This window comes from Nipponia nippon, unplaced genomic scaffold (genome assembly GCF_047370975.1).
Source record: "Nipponia nippon isolate SJK-2023a ecotype South Korea unplaced genomic scaffold, ASM4737097v1 scaffold_14, whole genome shotgun sequence".
Lineage (NCBI taxonomy): Eukaryota > Metazoa > Chordata > Aves > Pelecaniformes > Threskiornithidae > Nipponia > Nipponia nippon.
The window spans coordinates 5,615,702-5,639,056 of NW_028262330.1; the positions used below are offsets into that span (position 1 = coordinate 5,615,702).

The 23,355-nt window shown below is 42.5% G+C and overlaps 1 protein-coding gene across 5 annotated transcripts in view; it reads left to right on the forward strand.

Moving 5' to 3' along the window:
• RPTOR (regulatory associated protein of MTOR complex 1) overlaps window positions 1-23,355 on the forward strand; it is a 160,169-nt gene that overhangs the window by 73,082 nt on the left and 63,732 nt on the right. For all 5 annotated transcript variants that reach the window (XM_087750829.1, XM_087750827.1, XM_087750825.1 and 2 more), the window contains 6 exons: window positions 2,766-2,866; window positions 3,806-3,950; window positions 14,193-14,268; window positions 17,720-17,821; window positions 21,388-21,471; window positions 22,932-23,042. In XM_087750829.1, the coding sequence (XP_087606955.1) occupies window positions 2,766-2,866; window positions 3,806-3,950; window positions 14,193-14,268; window positions 17,720-17,821; window positions 21,388-21,471; window positions 22,932-23,042 (619 nt within the window). The remainder of the gene's footprint in view (window positions 1-2,765; window positions 2,867-3,805; window positions 3,951-14,192; window positions 14,269-17,719; window positions 17,822-21,387; window positions 21,472-22,931; window positions 23,043-23,355) is intronic.

Consider the following 23,355-nt stretch of genomic DNA (forward strand, 5'->3'; position numbering starts at 1 on the left):
GTAGGTGTTTATCCACAATGTTCAAGTTGTTCCTTGGTAGGGTAAATAGAATGACCTCCTTAAATGTCTCACTGTGTGGCATTCATTCACTATCCTTTTTTCTTTCAAGCTTTTTCTGCACCTTCTGTATTTTGTATGTCCTGGTTTTAAGCAGTTTAAATGAATGCCAAAATGTGAATAGTAGGCAAAACATTCTAGTATCAGTCTCGGCGATACACAGCAAAATCACCTCTCTGTCCACTGCTCGCTCCTTTGTACAAGACGTGCTGCTGTGCTGCTTTCCTGTGGTAAGGATCCGTGCTCATCCCTAAACGCGCAGGGCTTTCCTGGGTAAACTGGTGTTTCTTTGGAGGGGGCTGGTTTTTGTTTCTATTTTTTACTGCTTGATGAGTCTTCGTGCCACGTGGAAATTTTACAGGAAAGAGTTCCTTTTATCTATAAATATCACTGCTAAAAAGACAGTGAGCATACTGCTGTAAAACTTCAGAATCCAAGATTTAAGGGACCTGTGTAGTGATGCCAGTGACTTTCGAAGTGAGGTTAACAACTCAGATTTTCCTAGAATCTTCTGTTAAACACAAGTCATCTTATAGCCAAAATATACACACGCGCGTGTGTATTTGTGTGTGCACGGGTATAGTCACAGAAAGGCCTTCACTGTGACAAACCAAAATGTCCCTTGTCCCACACTATTTGTGCATGCTGTAATGACCCTCTGGCTTTAAGGGAGTGCAGTTAAAAGCATTTATTTCTTAAATGCTCATGTAACATGCAGCTGGATTATCCCCAGTAGAATCATTAGTTGGCCCTCCGCTTTTGCTTTGTTTGAGGAAGAGGATGTCTATGAATATTTCAGTTTTTTGCGTGATAAGGTACTTTCTCCTATCTGAAATATAATCTTAAAAAAACACCAAACCAAAAAACCTTTGCTCACTTTCACTGCATATCCCGCATATGAGCAGGGACAAGAGTAGATCGCTATTTGGAAAGCTGCCGTCCCTGATATTGATTAGTGCCACTTTTTTCTACTTTAAAGTATTTAATAAAATTAACAATTGGACTCCTCAGCATTTTTAGTACCTTACTACACCACAAATAGACTCCCGGTATGTCTCGCTGACAGGATTTTGATATTCTTAGGGTTGAAACTACATTCCCAGTTGCAGGCTGGGTAGATAGGCGTGTTGACCAGATGGAGGAGGACCACGAGATGCTGTGGGTCGCGGAACAGCTTGCAGCAGCAGCGACGGCGCCTGCTGTGTGCTTCCCTCGCGCGCTGCGCTGCCGGTCCCCCGGCTCCTTAGGGGAAAGGAATTCATTCTCTTTGTGGGGGGGAGGAACGCAACAGAAAGAAAATAATTTAGGTTTATTATTTTATACTTTTTAGGCACGTAGGTGCTGTCATGGCACAAACGGGTAAGATTATAAAGTGACTACACACAGCATGTGTAGGCTACCGCTACACTGAAACCTGGATTAAGTAAAGCCTTTTCCCTAGACAAGCATCAAATCGTGCCTGTAGCCAGCGAGGGGTAAAACGTGGTGCCTCCGTTTGTGCTGTGACTTTGCAATAGGAGGGCTCCAGAATGCAGCGTTCGGCAGCATTTTGGTTTGTTCATTAGAAGGCGCTTTTCAAAGTGATGTTTTTCACTCTGGGTTTAGTAATGCCTGATGTACAGAATTTAGAAAGAATGTGTCTTTTGCTGTTGAGTTTCTGTGGGGCAATATGTTAATCTTGAATGCCGGTTTCTTAACCTAATTTAAGTTACTGATTCCCATGAATGCCAGTGTATTAATTGCAAAATTCTTAATTGCAGAAAATGTCTCCTGTTTGAATGAAAAGCTGCTGATTGTGCTCAATAACCTTTTTAGCAAGACGCTGTATTTGCACCTGCAAGCAGTACTGGTGACGGTGCAACAAATCTGTAGACTGATAAGCACTAAATTAATGGAGTCAAGTGTTCAAAGCACCTACTGGGTGAAAAACTGTGGGTCTTTGTAAGAAACAGCAAACGTGCCCCTCGGAAATGAGCAGCTGCACCACCAGCGCAGGCACATGCATGCTCTGATCTTGACTTAAAAGATAGGGTAGCTGGGCCGGCAAGGTGAATCTGACTGGGTCGCGTTTCTTCATGAGCAGGCAGTACTTTGCAGCAACAGGGAGCTGTGACGTACGTGCATTACTGCCAGACAATTTTTAGCAAAAGGACCCTGTTTTCTAACTGTTCTGAGCTTTCTGTTTAAAAAATAATAATTGGAGGTGGTTTTTGGTTGTGGGGTTTTTTGTTTTGTTTTGTTTTCCCTGGAATATGATCCCTCAGAAGTTCTTACACAGGGACATTATGGATCGTGAGCATACAGTTTGTAATATAAATTGTATTTATTATTAAATATTTGAGCAAGAAGTGACTAATGGATAAAATGAAGCAGGGTGGCACTTTTGAAGAAAAAGGCCTTTCCACTGTATCTCAGAAATCAACATCATCTCTGTGATGTCTTCCCAGATATTTTCCTTTAGCTCAGTTATCTGTAAACAATTTGTTGTCCTTTATCTGGCAATTCATCTCACAAGCAAATTCAAATGTAATAGATTGGATACGGAAAGTTTGGCTAGCAACATTAATTCTTGGTTAAGAATTAAGGTTCTGGAAATATTGTCTTTTGTGAGCCTTGATTGAGGCTTAGAGGTGTGCATGTGTGTGTATCGCAGGAAAAAAAAAAAAAATTTAATAGGAAATGTACTTGGTTTTTTTCCTTACTTGTAGGATTCCTGGAAGACTGAATGACAGAAGAACCCCCCTGGGAGAGCTGAATTGGATCTTCACCGCTATCACAGACACCATTGCATGGAATGTCTTGCCTAGAGGTAAGGCTTGGGCAGGTGAATCAAGTATTCATCAGAAGTGAGCGTTGCTTGTTCAAAACAGAAAGATAAATGAGGCATTGAAATAAGGAGAAAATTAAAGGCTGATATTGAAAGAACAGACCAGACTGGATCTTAAGGCTAGTTAAATTTTTTACATTTGCTCTTTTCTACCAGAAGAATTTCAGCAACCTGATTATAAGAAACCAGAAGGGTTTTTTTCTAGTGCCAACATGATTGCTTTAGCTCGAATAATTTTCTTTCTTACTGTACTTGCAAAGACCAATCTGTTCCAGCCTTTGTTAGTATCATAAATAAAGTTTTTTTTCCCCTCTTTGCTGGTAAGACAGTCTGTGTTTCCCGTTCATCCCATTTCTCTACCTCTGTTCTGCTCTGAATTCGTACTTCTGGAGCATGGGTGGCCAAATTTGTAAACAGTTTTCCAACTGTGCTCTTTCTAATGCTCAGTACAGCATAAATTCTTCTTTGCCTCTATAAAAATGGTGCATTTGCTATCTTGTAGGATTCATTTTGGCTTCTCATAAGCACATCAAACTGCCAGTTAACAGGTGTATAGTTCTTGATCTATATAAATAGTACACACAGGTCCTTTTCTCTCTCAGTAATTTCCAAAAACTTAGGGAGGCTGAGTTTAAGTGAAACACCGAAAGAAGCATTTTATCCAGAAAAGGCAAAAACTCTCCATTAACAGAATTAAATACTTCCTACCTCAGGTTGGTAACTGCAATGTTTTAAGGGAACTCAGAGGGCAGATTTCCATTTAATAGTTGTCATATCGTGTCACTGCAAAACTGTTATAGATTCCTTGTTACTGAAATAAAATATTAACATTTTTTTATGTTTTAAATGATTTTTGCGTATTACCTGAGGTATTCGAGTTACAAAGATACGCATCTAGTAATTCATGCAATCTCTTGGCAGATCTTTTCCAGAAGCTCTTCAGGCAAGACCTGCTTGTGGCCAGTTTATTTCGTAACTTTCTCTTGGCAGAAAGAATTATGAGATCTTACAACTGTACCCCTGTCAGCAGCCCTCGTCTACCTCCGACGTACATGCATGCGATGTGGTAAGTCACAGCCAACAGATTGCCCTCGCCGCAAAGGCTGCGTGCTGGTGCCTTAAGGAGATTTCAGGCACTGTAGTCATGAAAGATTGTGACTACTTAAATCTAGACAGTGCTTTACTGATTAAGTCAGTGGATCAAAAATGAAACAGCATGTGGCAGCGTAATACCCATCTCCAAATGTATTTCTTCTCTGTGCATACATAATTATAATGTAAATCTGTAATACAGAACCTTCAGTTCAGCCATGTAATCTTTCACTCCAAATAGAAAAGAAGTTGGGCATCTGTTACCTTTATTTTCCCAAAGTAAAGCTAGTCACCTGTGGTTGTGAAGGGTGGGGAGAGCTGAGGGCCTGAGGGAAAAATTCTTAACTTGCGTTGTTGAAGTAGAAGAAATTTTTTACTGCAGAGTTCATCTACTTTTACGGTTGCTTTTAAGATGATTAATGGAAATGGAGGTGGCGCAGTTATCGAAAAGCTCTTAAATGTGGTTTTGACTATCAAAAAAATGTCCCGTGAATAATAATAATAACGGTAATAACAAAAATACTTGCTTTCATTTTTTTGATTCAGTATGATTAAGAATAGAAGAGCACAAAATTCGACTAAGTACAAACTGGTACAGTCAAACTTATAGTTCCTGTAGGAGAAAATGATAGCTAGGTAACTTGCTAAAAGGCTAATAAAATGGCAGGTAAACGTAGCTGAGTGGGCTTAATTTGCCTGCATTTTCAAAATCCTTTTGGTAAGTTTCCTCCATAAAATTGCGGAGGAAAATACGTGTAGAGGAGGTGTGAAGTGATGATGATCAGTGTAAAAGTGATAGCAGCATCAGTGAGTTCAAATTAGATGTCACGGTTTCTCTAAGAAACGGAGGCAAGCTACAACAGAGAGCCCCAATAATGTTTGCAGGTGCAAGCAGTCATCGACGAGGCCTTTGCTGGTAATACAAAGTTGCTTTAATTATTGAAAAGCATGGAGGCAATAGGGGAGACTTCAGGTGGAATTATTAGCAATTGGGCAGCCTCACTAAATGTACCGTGTGTTGGTACATGGCAAACAATGTTCTGAAGTGCTTTGGACTAGCAGCTATTGGGGAAAATTGTTTCAGTCATTTGTAAATATGGTGAGTTCTTTTATCGTTCTGTCACATGAGGGACTGGGACATTTGTAAGTGAAGAGTAGAAAAAACCACCAGAGTTCCCATGTTGTCTTTCAGATGATGTTGCAGCTAGATGTGGCAGAGCTTGAGCCATAGAACTGCCTTTCCAGTTGCAGTAGAGTGGAACAGGTTTTTGCAGAAATTTTGAAATTAAAACAGTAAATTTCTTGAGTTATTTATAGCTTGCTTATTGCCAGCATATTAAAAACCTATATTTCTGGTTCCTTATGGGAATATACTTCATTCTTATTGCCAGTGTATTAAAAGCCTATATTTCTGGTTTCCTATGGGAGTATGACTGGGAGTTGGTGTTGCCGTCCACGTGCTGAACCACAGGAATGAAACTAGGAAGACCTGGATCCTGTTCTGTATCTCTCATAGTCCTGCTTGGTAGCATGATGGATTCTAGAAACACATTCTTTTAATTGCTTCTATTGTAGTTCTCCTGATGCAAAATGGTGCTGTAAATACCTTTGCAAAGTCCCTCAGACCGTACCACAGGATGATGGCACCGTTGCTGCTTTTTAGGATTTACCAGAAGAAGAAATTCCTTCAGAAAAGTCACATGCAGGGCTTTTTTCCTTGTGAGTCCCAAACACTAGCAAGTAGACAGCGAGTGAGCAGACAATCCCTTGACGTACTTTATTCAGTGTCCTCCAAAAAACGTGCAGTTTGAAGCAAATCTAGCAAAGGGGGAAATTCCACTTTTGTCAGAGGCGGCTCAGTTCATTATTATGAACTTTTGGTAAGGACAGATTTAGAAACTAATTTAGGGCTCGCTTAAATGTGTTCTAAAAATAATCATCTGCACTCCTCTATCACCTTTCATTCAAGAATTTTCTAACGGATCCCTGATTTGAAACCTCCAAACCCGTTTTACTGTTTAGATAAACCAGGTGATGTGACTGGAGGGCAGGGAGGGTTGAGAAGAACAGAAACTTCGAACAAGGTGATTCGATGATCACGTTGAATCTGCGTCTGCATTGTTACGTGGTGGGTGATGCAGCAAGTTTTTGCTGATTGCTGTTTCAGTGAGACTTTTCACAGATTTTTTCGTACCCAGCATGTCAGACAACGTGTTGGGGAGCGAGTCCTGGCTGCCGTGCCATCAGCAATGGGTCGATCTGCAAGTGGTGGGCAAGAAGCTCCAGGGTTCCCTCCTGCGGTGTTATAAATGCGTAATGAATGCAAGTAGTGGCTCTGGCACGCATCAACCAGTGCTCCTCAAGGATCTGACTTCAGACTTTAAGGGCCTTCCTCGCCCCTTGTCCTCCTCCTCCCCTCTTCTGTGCTTTTTGGGCTGTTTATTTGGGTGATTCATGTTAGGGCCTCACAGCTTTCACTGTTCCCATGTAACCCTGATCCTGTGTGCACTGGCTGTGTGTTCCTGAGTCAGGTTTTGGTTTATTGCTTGCAGCCGAAGTGGTAGTGTGATGCTGTAGCTTCTCCAGTACACACATGCATATATTCTCCTCTCTTCGTTATCCTCTGGGTGCTCATCTGGCTTCCTGGGCTTTGCTCCTGTTGTGGTTTAACCCCAGTTGGCAACTAAGCACCACACGGCCGCTCGCTCGCCCGCCCTCCCCTTGCCCCCGATGGGATGGGGGAGAGAATTGGTGGGGGGAAAGTAAAACCCATAGGTTGAGATAAAGACAGTTTAATAGGACAGCAGAGGAAGAGGAAATAATAGTAATAATAATGATAAAAGAATATACAAAACAAGTGATGCACAATGCAGTTGCTCACCACCCGCTGACCGATGCCCAGCCCGCCCCCGAGCAGCGATCGCTGTCCCCCGGCCAACTCCCCCCAGTTTCTATACTGGGCATGACGCCGTAGGGTATGGAATAGCCCTTGGGCCAGTTGGGACCAGCCGTCCTGGCTGTGCCCCCTCCCAGCCTCGTGTGCACCGGGCAGAGCATGGGAAGCTGAAAAGTCCTTGACTGGTGTAAGCACTGCTGAGCAACAACTCAAACATCAATGTGTTATCAACGTTATTCTCATCTTAAATCCAAAACACAGTGCTATACCAGCTACTAGGAAGAAAATTAACTCTATCCCAGCTGAAACCAAGACAGCTCCTCTGTTCACAAAGGTAATATAAGATTACTGTATTTATCTGCTGTTACGGACACAAGCCGTTCTGCACGTTCACAGCTGAGATAGTGACTAAAGATGGGATCTACATACAGATATAATTCACATCCCAGCAGAAGGCTAACTGGAGAAGCAAACTACTGTTGTATGTTAGTCCATTTTTCACACCACCTTTTGCAGAAAAGGCGTAAGTAAATGTCAGTGTTTCACTGGCTGTAGCAACGTGCACATCATCTCTTCTGAACTTTGCGTACGATGCCCTGATGTCCCGCCTCATCGCAGCAGCAGCCGTGAATTTGCACTGGCCTGGCAACTCTTATGGGGGGCATCTCGCAGTCAGTGAGAGGGGAAAGAGCTCCTGCCTGGCTGATGCAGACAGGCTCTGAGGTCAGAGCATGATATTCCTATTTTCCACTTTGCTGTCTGCGGCTGGGTGACCGAGCTCTGCCGCTCCCGGCTGACGTTGCGTTGCTGAAGCCATATTGGGGCTGAGCAAGGCTGGCAGCCTGCAGCTGGCTGTGAGCGTGCCGGAGGGGTGGGCAGATGCTGCGAAGTGTTCCTTACGCTTGACTTAAGCATGAGTTTACCTCGTGAATAATTATGACTGCCCCTTTTCAGACATTAAATCTGAACCATTTGCTCTTTATCTTTTTTGCTTATCGTTGTCTGTGCTTGTTTGATAATTTTCCCTAAGTCACACTCAAATTTCTCATGATTTGAGGGTCTGGCACAGTTGTAATAGAAACACTGAGGTTGCTGGAGATAGGAGCTTCTGTTCCTTTTGGGTTAGTCCTTTTGAAAACAACATTTTAAAATTTTGACCTATTAAATTGTTGTTCTAGTCAATTCAATTGGGAGACCACTGTTACCTGTTCTGCTAATTATCCTTTTTATCTGAATAATTGAGGAAAAATGAAAACTTACTGAGGGAAAGTTTGACCCATAAGCTGTCAATCTCTTTATTTCACCAAGGAGGGCACCATATTTAGGAATCAGGAGAGCTGATCTCTGTGCCTGCCCTGTTTGGTAGGCTCTGACATATTTCATTCCTTCAGCTCTTTCTTACTTTTATTGGCTTTCTCCGTTTTACCTGCTTAAGTGTAAACCCTTCTGGGCACAGGCTGTTTGTACCTGTATGGTGCCTCGTGCTGTAGCTTCTTGGCTGCTGCAGGCACTACTATAATACAAGTATTAATATTAATATATATTGATTGACTGGCTGTGCTATTCAACTTCAAGAGTTGTTCTGTCTATTGTGCAGTAAGAATAGGAGGCCTGATGCTCTGTCAGCATCTTGATCTCTGTTGTGATGGATTATGGTTTATACATTACTGCTGTTGGCAGCAAGTTATATTCACAGCCTTTGAAAAGACCTAATAATGTGTTTGGAAATATTTCCTAACACAGGTCATATATTAAAAACAAAGTACCTTAATTATGCTTTGGAAGAGCTATGATTTGTCCGTAATAGAAATATTGCAATAGTGTATACACCGACCATGAAATTCCAGTTGAAAGAAAGTCATAACATACTGCAAATAAAATAAGCTTGAAATTCTAGCTGAAAAGAAACCCGTGATATAGCAACCCAATTACAGGTAAGAGAGGAGCTGGAGTCTTTGAGCATTGTGGGAGTGTTGCAGAATGGATGCAGGCCTGCTCACTGATTTCTCAAAGAAATGAGTCTCGTTTAGCTACACAGAAAGACTTAGTATCTCAGCAAGAAGAAAGTGATTGTTTGAAAGGGTATTTGGAACTGTTTGACATCTGAAGGATTAGATTAATTCAGATTACACTGTTGATTTAACCAGATCTTTTTGTGTCTACGTGTTAACATCTCCAAGACCCATTAGTGGACTACAGATAGTTTAATGGAGAGAAATGTAGGACGAAAATAGCAAAGCATGTGCTTTAAGTCGTGGCTAAAGCAAGAAATGCATTGGTAGAAGAAAGGAGGATTTCATAGTTGTATCAAGTATTCACAGCAATAAATATTTTTTTTTAAAATAGCTGTGTCTGAGCAGCTTCCCAGCTGTCTCCCCTAAAGCAGGCTTAGGCAGTTCACCGTGGCACTGTGAAGCAGGTGAATTCGGGCTGAAATCTGAAAATTCAATCAAACAGGGTATGTTGCTGAATTGTACTTGCGGAGAAAACAAACATGAAAAATCTTGTCCAACAGACTTGATAAAGTCTGAAATATTTAACAGTTCCAGAAATACAATTCGAAACAAGCAGATACCCTCGTGCCTGAGCCCCAAGACTACAGATGGCTTCAGCTTCTCTTAGTTGCTCCTCAGTACGGCTGTCCCAGTAAAAAATACTCATTTTCACTAATATTATGTGCGGTGCAATGTAATACAAACTACTCCCAGAAGAAGAGAGAATGTTAAAAGACATCAATAATATGTTATAAAAAACGTGACATGAGAATTAGAAGCATTAGACATTGACTCAGCCCAGAAAATCCGAGTGTAAGAAAATCTGCCTTCGTGATCGGTCAGCTCACGTAGTACATGTGGGAGAAGAAAGAGTAACGCACGTCTCTGTAACCGTGTTTCATTTATGCTGTTAAAGTCTTACTGTGGGCTTCCATTACCAAGCATTTCATGGATTTGCACAGTAAAACAGTCGTTGAGCAAAGCTGGAACTCTCGGCCTTCTGTTCTGTGCTTAAAAGTCCAAACTTTGCAGCACCTCCGGGAAACAAAGTAAAGGCAGCTGGATGAGTTCACATTAAATTATTAAAACTTTAAACAGTCCTACTGTAATGAAACTGGTATTGAACTGAGGAGGGGAGATAGATGGAGTCTGGGGGGCATGTGACTAGGGACTTTGTGCTGAAGGGCTAAGGAAAATTGAAATTAAAATATAAAAACAAATATATGAGTTTCTATCATGGGAGAAGAGTGTTAACGATGGAATTCAGGGAAGCGCTTTCCCTGTTTAATTTTTATTGTAGAATTATGGAGGAGCAATGCCGTTTCATTTTTAATTTTCATATATTCTGAAATGCTGTATCCTTTCCCAGGATGATGGCTTGCATCTTGTATGTTGAGTACCTTGTTGAACTGATTGATCAGTGCCGACAGAGATGCAGGGTGTTGTTGGCTTGTTTTCTTTGCAGGCTGTTTCTGTTGGCATGCTGCATTACTTTGCTTGTTTTGGATAAACAAAAGCACTTTCTTGGCTGTTTTTTAACTGAAACAGTCTTCCAACTAAGGAGAGGACTTAATATACGTTTATTCCAAAATATATATGGGAGATGCATGAGAGTAAGTATGTTTTCTCAGTAGTTGAACCCAAGGAGTCCCCCATCCTAACATAGTTGCAAGTCTGTGAGTTTGACCCCTTTCTTTAATGAGATTGCTTCACGGCATAGCGTGGAGCACTGTAAAAGGCTTTTGCCTTTTTTGAGATGTGATGCTATTAAAGTTGCCAGGTCTCAAACAAGCGCAAGGGTAAGTATAGCCATGCTGTGTGGTTGATTGCATAAAAAAATCCTTTGAACTTGTGGTTTGAGGGCTGGTGGTCCTGCTGACAGGCAACTCGAGCTCCACCTCCTGTGGTGCCTCTTTCCAGGGTCTCTCTAGTTACTGCCTTGTATGCGTTGGTTTTAGACCACATAGAAACAGCCACCTCCTGATAGGTGGTGTATGATGGAAATCTTTTGGACTTGGTCAAATCAGTCACTGTGTGGGATTGCTTGTTTTTATTGCCCTTTTGGGGGAGACATAACAGGACCGCATATAAAACCTTACGGTGAGTGTATGATAGCTTCTAAGTTAACGGGGGTGGACAAAGAGGAGTTGTCCTCTCTTCTTATGCAAGTGCTCTGTCAGTTTGTTGTACATCCAGAGCGATTAGGACACCATAGTATTAAAAACCTCGTTAACACATTCCTTAGTAGCATAATGTAGTGAAGTTGAAACAGTGCGATATTTCAGTAGGTTATCGCCCGGTGGATGCATCATGGTGTCGTCTTGTCGCAGCGCAGGGTTCGGGGGTTATTGGAAGAGCGCAATAAGGAAGGAACAGTGCTGAAGTATTACCCATCTCTTTTTGTACCTGATGTAGTGAAAACAAATCTTCCAAAGCGCTTTGCAAACAGTAGCCTCTGCAAAGAAGGAAGAGAGGTAGTGATCTTTCGGGTTAGCTTTCATAAATCACTTCTAGGATGCAACGCCACCCATCCTTGTTCCCCTGCTGCTCCCTAATTTATCTCTTGTTTGTGTGCTAAAGCATAATATTAGTTCAGAGAGCATATCTACAAATTGCCCACCTTTCTAGTTCCCTTTGGCATATTAAAACAGTCAATCACTGCTTCTCCTCCCCACCACCAGCAGCCATTATTTTCACCATGAGCGTAACAAGTATTTTTTCCCCTTCTGTTTCTCTTCACGTACTCCGTGGCGTTAGTCCTTTACCATCCTTTGGGGCTTGTTTTGAATCTTTTCATTATTGTAATGCCTGTTTAATGCCATCATCTATTTTGCCAATGCAGCGAGTTAGCTGTCCGACAACTCATTCATGAGTTGTGTGACCTAAAGTCTCGCAAGTAACGCGTAGCTGCTCTAGTAGTTGGAAATAGTGTGATGTTTACTTCAGGCAAAACTTGTTTGCTCACGTCTCGTTGGGTGGGGAGGCTTTCGGTTTCCTGCGGAGACGGAGCGGCAACGGTGTGTTGGGCTGGTTCGGAAAGGCTGGAGAATCATTTTAAGTAGTTGACTTGATTAGTCTCTTACACAGTTGATGTTAATCAGCAGCTCTCTAGATTGTGATGAGCAGTGATGTTAAGATTTTATATTGGTGGTTACGCTTCTAAAAGATTGAGTAACATTGGCTCTGTGGCTACATTGATTTTTAACGGCCTGTTTTTAGACGCGTAAAAAGAGATTTTGTTTTAATCTACTAAAATCTCTTTTTAAATTTTCGTTTGTTCTTTCTGATAACACTTAAAACCTTTGAGATTTGACCTTGCAGGGCTGCTTTGGACATTTTTATAGCGGTATTAGTGCTTCTTGCCTAAAATGACTTTGAGGAGCTCAGCATCTTCGCTCTGTGCCTCTGCAGTATAATGACCTATGCAGAATCCTTTTATAGGCAGCCAAAATAAGACTAGTTGTCTCTGATCTCTAAACCATTTTTCTCCTGTGTAGTAAAACTTATCTCAAAGGCACTATGTATTGACATTTCCTAATGTGTGAGAGAATGTCTTTAAGTAGTATTGTCCATTCCTCCAAGAAACCTGAAAGTCAGAAATATTCATTCTTTGCTTGAAGTAGAATTGTCTTTATATTTGTACTAATTGACTTTGCCTCTGCCTCAACCAAAAGTAAACATCTCTCTCATCAGCTCTGTGTAAACATTTTGTCTCCAGCATGGGTCTTTATTGAGCATGTGGGAAGCATTTGTTGCCTGTGCTTTGATTATCTCTTGATTACCTCTTAATTATATTGGCAGTGTATTGTCAAGTGGAAGGTGAATGCTGTGAAGCAGAGGGACAAGGTCTGGGGCAACTAAACCAAGCTGCATCTCTTGAATCCATAGAAAAATGCAAGAACCTTATAGTTTATTTTTCCATCTAATTGGAGAGATTGTTCTTGGTTGAGAACAGCTGCCAGTTAGGCTAATGGGATAGATTTTCCCGGCAGTCGTTCTAATGGAAGGCTTTGTTTGACTCAAAACAGGGTGATTTAAGAACTTACTAGAGCAGGTAACTAAAATACACTGTATTGATTATCACCTATGGCCTTATGTCTGCAAATGTTCCTAGGAGAAGAAAAATTGCTTAGCCTATTGATGTTAACACATGATGGCCACAAGCCATGGAAGAGCAAATGCTTCTGGAGAGTACATGAGTTTCTTTTGTGTAAGAAACCCGGGGGGTGGTGGTTTAACTCACGAGCCGTTCAGAGTGCATAAATTCATATGTGAAAATGAAAAGTGCGTGGAATGTCTATGGACAGAGTAAGGATAATTGTTTCTGGGCTAAAAAGTGACTGTTTCACTTTTTTGGAGGTGTTTTAGGAACTTTGGAGACCAAATAAATTTATTTTAGTTTGGTCCTCTTTTACTTTGTGGGCATTTTGAAGCAGGCTGTTAGCACGTTTTGTTTGCACTGAATCAGCCACACCAGGTTCCTTGGCCGCTGTATGTAACTTACGTGCTGTTATAACTGTGACATTAAAATATTGTAAGTCACGATACTTCAGCCATTAAATAGTATTGTAGATAAATGTAAAAACTGAAATCTTCAAATGTTTCGTCTTCTTCTGGTTCAGTGTACATCCCTCCATCCTTAGGGTGAGTCATGTAGAGCCAGTCTTTGTAAACAAGGTTGCCACGCAAAATCCAACTCAGATTAATGGGGACTGAGTTATTTTCTCGGCGATATGTGCAGTGACACACTGTCTGTGTCGAGGGTGCGGAAAAGGAGGATTAGCGTGGTGGTGTAGGTGTACCCGTGGATTGTGAGTTGGAGGGCTTGTCAGCGGGACTGCGTCTTCCTGAGCTGATGTGACTTGAATACAGAGCAGGCGAGGGTTTGGATGCATATAGAGGTGTGTGCTGAAGGATTATGGGTTGGAGCTAACCCAGGATGGAGTTCATTTTTCTAGTTTAAAAAAAAGGTCATCCATTTTTGCATGAGGACAGGGGTATAATAAGACTTCATTTCCCTCTGGCTTCTTTCTGTGTTACAGAGAGGAGCAGTTTCTGTGAACTTCAGCTTGGGATCTTTTTACCTTGCTCACGTTTTGTTGGGCAGCCTGATGCCATGCTGGACTAGACCTTCTCACTGTTTCTCTGAATAGTTTTCATATGTTATATCTGTCTTTAAAAAAAAAAAAAAAAAAGGAATGTTAAGCATTTCTAAGCCAGCACTGCTTTGTACAGATACTTGTATGAGCAGAATTTAAATTTACCTTGATATTACTTATGGATAACTTGTAATGACTTTTCTTTCCTCTTCCACCTTTTCCTCTAGGCAAGCATGGGACCTTGCAGTTGATATTTGCCTTTCCCAGTTACCTACAATTATAGAGGAAGGAACTGCCTTTAGGGTAAGTTGGATAATATCTTGAAATATCGTGTGCCCAGTTTAACACGTTATTTGAAACCTCAGTTCAGCGCATCACTTTTGCTTGTTGAGTCTTGAATTGTTGCAGTTTAAGGGTTTATATTTTTTGAAAATTATAAATGTCTACTCACCTCACTTAAAGCTGATTTTAAATCTGTTCCTCTAAGTTCTTCGCTGTTGCATGAGATGTCTGATTCAGCCTGCACCTATTGGTGAGGAAGAAACTCCTGCCAGTAGAAATGATGCCTGAGACCTGACTCTTAACATTTCAGAGCACTCAGTCTTGCCTAACAGTATTGTTACAAAAACAGTCCCAACACGCCAGCATGATTTTTTAAATGAAAAACTTGAATGCAAAAATTATCTCTTAGTGGAGTTATGTTTATTTGAAAATAAAATAAAGGTTGAGGGTGTGTCCAAAGCGTTTTCTTAAGCATAGTATTGTTAATATGAGACATTGGGGTATTTTTTCTGCTTTAGTTAATCTCAGAGAGATTAAAAAGTAAATTTTTTAATATTGTATTTGGCTTAAATTCCTCTAATCAGAATGGATTTTTCTTGATATTCCTTTGACATTTCATGAATGGAAACCTTTAAATAATAATTACTGTACAACCTCAGATACCTATTCCACCATGATGTTCTCTCTAATTTTACAGTTACATTCTTGCATTTTGTTTATGTTACCAAACTTCCAGAAGGTTTTCTGGCTGCGATTGCAGGTTGTCTCCGAAGACCTGAGTATAGGAGGAGAGCTGTGGAATTCTGCGAGAGTGGGGGTTGATAGAGACGCCCTAAGGCTTTTATCCTCCCGCTCCTTTTTTCCACCCATTGTATGTGCTATATTTTAAAATTTAAACAAATATGATTTTTCCTTTCCTAGCTGATGTTCATTTTTATTTCAGGTCTCTAACAATGTCAGTGGGTGCTTTTATATTAGTCTTTGACCTCGTCTGGGCACTCACTGTCAAGTGAGTTGAAATTTAGCAAATTTCTCTGTATTTCAGGGATGAGAGGAAGCAAATACTTGCTAGGGATTAGACAAGAGATCAGCAAATAAGAGTGGTTATTCTCCACTAGCGATTAATTCCATTCAGGGTGGAAGCAATTTCCAAGCAGGTTTTCAAGCCTGACAAATGTAATTTCTTGCGTATTTTGACTAAACTCGAGGTAGGTAGAGCTATCAACGTGCAGTCGCAGCTGGGAGCCTGAATGCTGTGAGTTTCCAAGCTAGCCCGGGCACTAGACGTAAAGGCAGGATGGAGTCCTCTTCTTGGCTCTTACGCTTTCATTTAAAATGCAGCGTGATTAATGCCGTGTAGGTTTGTGCCTGTTCTGTAGAGAGGGGACAGATATTAACCTGTTGATCATCTCTCTGAGACGCCTACAGAAGGTGCATGAAACTTGGCTGTAGGTTTGGGAGGGAGTGGCAGGGGCTTGGCTCTACACTGTGACAAATGGGTTGGAGCAGACAGACAGTCGCACACCTCTGATCTATTCCTTGTGTTCTAATCAACGTTTTGCCCTCAAACCTCTTGATTTATGCCCAGCAAGAAGTGTTGTACATCAGAGAAGGTTAGCTGCTGCTGGCCAGCCGTAATCCTGGGAGAAATTGTCGTTCAACGCAAGGCAGGGGGACGGGGCGTTGCGTTATCGAGGTTAGTCAGCCTGTTTCATAACTAGGCTGGCAGAAGCAGCAATCAGTGTCTGGGATGTCAAACGCCCGGGTGAGTCACAGGACTACCTGCTGCCATCTATTCGCCGGCCGAGTTGGCCGCTGCGGGTTTAGAGTCCGGTCTGGCCCTGGATAAAGCAATTGATAATCTCTTCAGGGCTCTTTCGTTTCAGCAGCGCGTTATAAACCACGTGCGTCTGACTTCTGTTTATTCTCTAGGTGTTCTTTCCTAGTCAGACGTGGAAAATATGATACCTTGATGGGGAAAGGCCTGTGGGCTCACGGCGCTCGTATGGGGGGGTGGCGGGGGAGCGACTGGGCTTCTGGCGGGTTTGTGCTGGTTTACTCTTCCTCCTCCAATCTCTTCCCTGCCTCCTTCCCCCTTGATTTCTGTTTCCCTGTAGATTTCTAACTGGAAGCTGCTGTGTGCTTCGGTCAGTACTTTCTCGTAGCTAGCTTGTACCACGTACGTGGTGTGATAGATGGCAAAAGGAACATTTCTTGAAGTGGTGCCGCGCTGGCGGGGGATGCTGGTGTCCCCACGGGCTGTCCGAGCGTGCACTGCAGAGGGAGCGCTTCGGGGAATAAATGTCCCGTTACTGGCCAGTCACCATTGGTGTTGGGAGACGAGAGATGCTCTGCACACTTCAGCAGGCTCCAGGGACTTAAAACGTGCTGCAGAATGTCAGATCTCACCCAGTAAACGTCCTATGTCTTCAGCCAGTGTGGTGCACCCCCAACTCTTGTTAGAGTAAGGCTGTAGTTACATCGTGTGTGTTTTCAAAGTATGCAGTATTTTCTCTACTTGTATTTGCTGTCCCCTAAACCAGATTCTTTTATGTCTAGAGATACTACAAGCTAGTATCCTTTATATTTACTGGATGCCATTCAGATGCATTTTGTAAAACAACATATGATTGTACTGTCTTAAGTACTAAGGACCAAAGTACAACCGATAGGTGTTAGCAGATGGAAGTTCTCACCCCACCCCTCGTATCTTTAGTAGGGCACTAGCGTAAAGTCTATTAAATACTGTAGCACTCGGCATGTTATTTTAATGCCCATCTACCCACACTACCAGGATATCTCTAATTAAATTAGTGGATTCAATACCTTAAGTAAATTTTCTGATTTTTGTTTGCCTATATGAAGTTCTTTTACTGCGTTCCAGGTGTCAGAAGTGATGGATAGCTAAATAAAAAGCTTGAATTAAAAAAAACTGATAAATAGAAGGCAACCTTCTTACAGCCCAAACGAGCACATCTGAATGGCCACCTGTTTGTAGGAGAGGTTTATGGCAGCCAGGGAAGACCGAGATGTGAATGGACATTGTTGTTGTTGTTGTTGGATTGCGTTCACTGGGGCCGAGGTTGCACTGTGTGCTGCTGCAGGAGTGAAACTACCTCTGCAGAGCAGATCAGTCCACTGCTGTTCTATCTGCTGCTCACGTGGAAAAGATTAACCAGATTTCCCTAAGACCTTTTGTGAGAGCTTTTCCTGTTTCTCTACTCTTTCCTTCTCCTTTTTTCAAACGCTTACATTAGAGAATGCCAGCATATTTAAAGGGAATTGTATCTGGTTGGTTTTGGAAAATTTTTATCTGTTAAAAAAAATGCAAACAAATGTGTGCCAATTAAAAAGAATTGTTTTTGGAAACAATAAACTGCGTGAGTTCATAGGTGCCAAAACTAGTTGTTCCACATCTTTTTTTTTTTTTTTTTTTTTAACCAAACTTGCATTCCTGTTCTTGCTCCAACAGCACAGTCCCTTCTTTGCGGAGCAGCTGACGGCTTTCCAGGTGTGGCTGACCATGGGCGTGGAGAACCGCAACCCCCCGGAGCAGCTCCCCATCGTCCTGCAGGTGAGCGGCCGGGGCAGGGAGCCCAGCCACAGCTGGCACAGCGTGTTTGTGCGTGTCTCTCCCTGCCCGCTGAGTGCTGTGCTATCAACCAGATGGCGTTTGGGTACATAAATTACGTGGGCTCCTTCAGGATTAATTAGAGCTGATTGCATGTTTGCTAGACCTGTGCAGATGAAGACAAAGTACTTTTCTTCCCCCATACCTTCACTCTCCACTGAGCAAAACTTCCCACTATAGTCCATTTACAGCTTCAACAATATTAGGCTCTGCTGCCTCCTCTTTTGCTCTGAAGCAGCAAGACTTCTTTGCAGAGTAGCACATCTTTGTTGTTTTCTCCTGTAGTATCTCCTCTTATATGCCAGCTCTGTCAGGCAGAGACTTTATCTTCTCTCTGTTTTCAGCAAGTGGAAGTTACTGCAGTGTAAATGGTTTGGAAATGGCTTCTTTATCTGTCTGGTACAGCCTGGAAAGTGTTCCCTTTAATGTGATGCTGAAATTTTGCTGCAAGAACATAGAAACAAGTCTCTGAAGACCATGCCTGGAAGGAATGTGGAGTTCTGGTAGGCATTTGCTCGGACTAGCCAAAGTTCATATGTATAAAGGAGAAGTAAATCCAGGGGAAACACAACACCTCACTTCAAATAATATTTTATGGCAAGGCACATATTACAGTTGTCATCTGCTCTTGCCCTCTCCTCCCCAGGAGTTGGTATTGACAGAAATATAAACCCTCGTCAAGGTAGCTGTGGTCTCTTCTCTACCAGGCAGCAAAAGTCTTTCTGTTTAAAGGAACATGGTGCCAGTCACTTGTACATGGATATGTGATTTCTTTCACTAAATGTGAGAAGACTCACCTTCCCTCTGTTAGCTACCAGCTTGCTTTGTGACTGACAGCACCATCAATCTCTGTAGGACCAAATCTTAATTTCCCTGAGCCTCCCAAGCCTTGAGAGATCAGTTGGATAAACAGATGTATGGTTTATCTGTCACTGCAATGGGAGAAGGCAGGCTTCTACTCTAGCACCAACTTTGCTGCTTTCCAGTGAATTATTTGGCACTAGAGGGCTCTGCAGGTAGCTTAACCTTGCAGTGGAATTGAGAGGTCACCTGGCAATGGAACCTGCTTTCTTTCCTGGAGAAAAATTGAGCTAGGACAACATAATTATTCTTGTAATTAAAGCATATTAATTGTATAGTGGAATAAGATTGCCTGTTAACAGGTTTGAGATGCTTTGAATCAGAGGCCAACTGGTTAAGAGAGGGAAGGAAGTGCGTTTTGGACCCCTTTTGAGTGTCTTTTTGCTTTGACCCCCTGGGAATGCTTAGACTACACGGCTGTAACCTAACAAAGATTGATTCTGTTTTCCCGTTTTGGATGTGCCCCTGGGTAAGGAGAGTATTTGAGTGCCGGGGGCATGATGCCAGCCATGCAAAGCTTGGATTTGTCAAGGACAGGGAGATGGTCCTTTGTAAATGGCCTTTGAATTGACTTCAAGCAATTGCTTTCCATTTTGAATTCTTGCTGTGCATGGGGCAGATCGGACACAGGTGGCTTCCTGGTGCAGAGGCGAGAGAAGTCATCAAAGAGAAGTTAGCATACACACAGCCTGAACGAGCCTGAGTAGCAGCTGCTTGGTCCTTGGGGAGGTACCTCCCGCCACGCGATCTCCAGTGCACGTAGACAAGAGCAGCACTTACTCCACAGAAAGCCCTGGGGAGACCACTGCCGCACTCCCCTTCTTCCATCCTGCATTTGCTAGGAGATTCCTGCTAAAATGTGGACTGTTACTTCTAAATTATTCTCTTGAGTCCTGGTTGATCTCTAACTTGCATGCGTGGACATAATTAGCTTCCCTGTCTTCTGTTTAGGAATAACGATGGACAAATGTCAGGGAGGGATGGGATGCAGTGCTGTGTGCATATAGCGGCACAGCGTAGCGATTTCATAATTTCAGTAGAAGTTCATAAATTGTGCATAGACTCCGCACATCCTCATCCCAGTCTCTAGAATTTGTGTCAGTTTTGGCTTCAGGTTGTTGTGCAAATCAGTTTGGGAAGTGGGAATATAAAAACCTGAGAGAGACTGATGGTTTTTTTTGTTTTTGAAAATAATGCAACGGAGCTTTTAAAATAAGACACAATTTGATTTGGTTAAAGGTTCTTGTGGGATGCTAGCAGTGTTGGGATGTGGTTTTGTATCTTCACCTGGAAATCCTTTTCAATTACATCCATTTTTTTTCCCCAGCTATGACAGAATTTGTGGATTTACTTGTTTTTTTCTGAAGGTCAGATAATAACAGCGTTGTCAAATCTGTATGCCTCCCATGTCTACGTAAGCAACCCGCACCTAACGTGTTCCTGTCTGTTGTTTCAGATGCCCCAGCTTCTACCACGCGCTGGTTTCTATGACTGCTTTAATCTCAAACAGCTGCCCCTGTTATTCCTGTGCTGGGCATCTTTAAAGCACATTGTTAATCGCGCCAAGTTCTGTAGTAACTTTATGGAATAGGCTGGTGCCAACTAGGGCAGGATGAACAAATCCTTTCTCTCGTGACCTGTCCTGAGGTCTGAGCTCCACTATTCAGAGGTGAAACACACTTTCCCTTGTAACCATCTTTTTCTACCGGACTTTCTCTGCACAACTTCAGTATCTAGTATCAGTTGTCTGCAGTATGAGACCTGAGCCAAGTAATTTAGTTATTTTTCAATATTAAACATGAAAAATAATTTGAATATGCAGTGTGGAAAAACACGGAGAAAGGGATGGAATTGGGGAGCTAAATCAACGAGTCTCTTTCCCTGCGACCAACCCATGCTGAGGGATGTTACTCAATTTAAACTGAGGATTAAATGTTGCATTCCGATATCTTACATCTGTTAAGGAGATTAAGAACTGAAAGTCTGTCTGTTAATATTTCACACCAGGGTAGGTATAAGCCAGTAAACTACCACCTCATTATCGTTGTCAGACTCCATTTTAATGAGATTTTTATTAACGACTAATGTGACCTTTTGCTTCCCTCTTAAGTCTCTCATATCGATTTGCCAAGGAAAGCAAAGCCTCTTTTTCTGCTTCTGAGCTGTTTTGAATACCGGGAGGCTGGGCCTTTTGCTCACCTTTGAATCCTTCCTGCAGCTACAGTCGTGTTCCTGCTTTACTGGGGAAAGGCAGGTGGTACGATGAGAATATTTGAAATCCATAGGGGCTGCTTCCATCTAGCAGAGCTATGCTGCATAGAAACCGCTACGCTTGAGAGAAAAATTAGCAGAGAGAACAAGTGGAGCAATGACGTGGATGTTGAGGATAACGGCATTCCTAGGAAAACATTTGCACGTGTCTGCAGAAACGTCATGGAGAGGGTTATCAGGAGGGGCAGTAACCCATGGGTGACACCGTTCAGCGGGGTGAAAGTTCCCAGCAGTCAGGGTTTGTCTTCCAGCTTTTTCCTTCAGACCATCAGTTTGTTCCAAGTCACGTAACGATCCTGAGGTCCTCCTACACGTGCTCTGCAGTCACGAGGATTTTTGTTCTTTTTAGCAATAACCGTTATCCCTCTCCTCTGCAGGTGCTGCTGAGCCAGGTACATCGGCTGCGAGCTCTTGATTTGCTGGGAAGATTTTTGGACCTGGGTCCCTGGGCAGTTAGCTTGGTGCGTGGATGTTGCATATTGTCTTGTAAAAGTCTAGTTTATCTCAGTATAGGCGATAAACGCAAATGATGATTTATGGGAGGAAGATGTGGAAGATATTCCCCAGGTTTAACAAATGACCAGTGTTTTATGCGTTCGTGTGTGAAATGGAGCAAGCATCCCTAAAAGAAAAATGGTTTGTATTAATCAAAAAGGCCAAATAGCTGTTCGTTTGCATTACGACAAAGAGGAGTTCTTGGGAATAGTTTAGTGTAAAATATTGTAAGGGACAAAACAGGAGGAGATATCTGGGACAAATAAGAAGGTTTGTCATGTAAAATAAATAACAAAAAATAGCACATATGTTTGTCATCTGTTCTCTCAGCTTACTGGCTGCATCATTTTCTTCTCTTCCTTTTTCTATTTGGTCTCTGGATTTTATAAGCTCTTCTGAGAACATGGTAGCTGCCTTCTGTGTTTTGGAAAGTGGCTAGCACAGTGCAGATAATAAATAAGAATTAAACAGAGGCGCAGTTTAAAACACTCTTGTAAATGGAGCTATCTGTTGATAAAAGTGATGAAGGCGAACCACCAGCGGTCGTGGAATAGCTCAATGATGGGACTTTTTAGTGGTTTTCTTTACCTTCCTCCTTCATCTCAGCCAAGACTCCCTTCTGCATGCCTTTGCAGACACCTTAGCCCTCAGCGGTAGGAAGAAAGTATGCATTAAAGGTGATTTTGAGACCTCTGGATTATGAACTTCTATGAGGATCAAAATATAGCTGCAGGTCAGCCACAGTGGCCTTTGCTCTGGCTACTACGTGCTTTGTAAAACTCGTTGGCTGTGTCACTGGGCGATGCTCAGCTGCTGCCAGGTTGGGTGGGTGGTAACCCCCCGGGAGCCCGGCGCTGCAAGTGCAATCCCTCGCCATACGTTTCCTTTACACCGTGCTTCGGGAAGAGTATCTGCAATCACGGTGGGATTCTCAAAGATTTAATGTGTTGCATGTCCTCCTGTGAGCATGGTCTCTAATCCCACAGAAAAGGCTTGGTAAAAAGTCTGTGTCAGGCGAGAGGCCTATTTAATTTCCAGTGGGAAGCCTGTAATTATTGAGCTTTTGCAATATGTTTACTTGTGAGAGCAAACGGCCCCATCTGAGGAGCGCGCAACGTATCGTGAAGCATAAAATAGCACAGGCTGTAACGAGTAAAAGCTAGTGCTAGATTAACTCTGAGTCTCCGTGGACCAAATGAGTCTGAAAATATCTGGTGACATCCAAGATTAAAGTGAGCAATAGACAAATACACAGGGATCCCCTCTTTGCTAGAAATGTATGAAATTGTTTTCTACCAGATTTCTCATCTGTGTTGTTAAATATGCTGCATCTTCGCAGAGCGCTCGGTCCTGCCCCTGCGCGGTGCTGCCTCTGCAGTAAAGCCGAGCCGTTCACAAGGGTTTGCTCTTCTCTCCGGCTCCCCAGGCCCTGTCTGTTGGCATTTTCCCGTATGTGCTGAAGCTACTTCAAAGTTCAGCTCGCGAGCTGAGACCACTCCTTGTCTTCATCTGGGCCAAAATTCTGGCAGTGGACAGTGTGAGTACTTCTGAACTTGGCTGTTTCTTTTGGGTTTCAGCAACATGCCTTTTTTCCCCCCTCGTTTGCTTTATCCAGTTGCTTTAGACTTGAGATTCTCTCCTTTTCAAAAAGGCTCTGTGTTGTCTGGAGACCAGCATATTATCTCATTAATTTATTTGACTTGTGTGAAAGCTAGCTTCTGAGGCTTTGTGAATGGGAAACCCCCATTAAGGTGCTGACACTGGGTAGGTTGGCTGCCCGCCTCTTCATACCTGCATGGGATGAAAGTGGGTTTGCTCTATTAATGCTGCAATGTCACATTAATATCTCA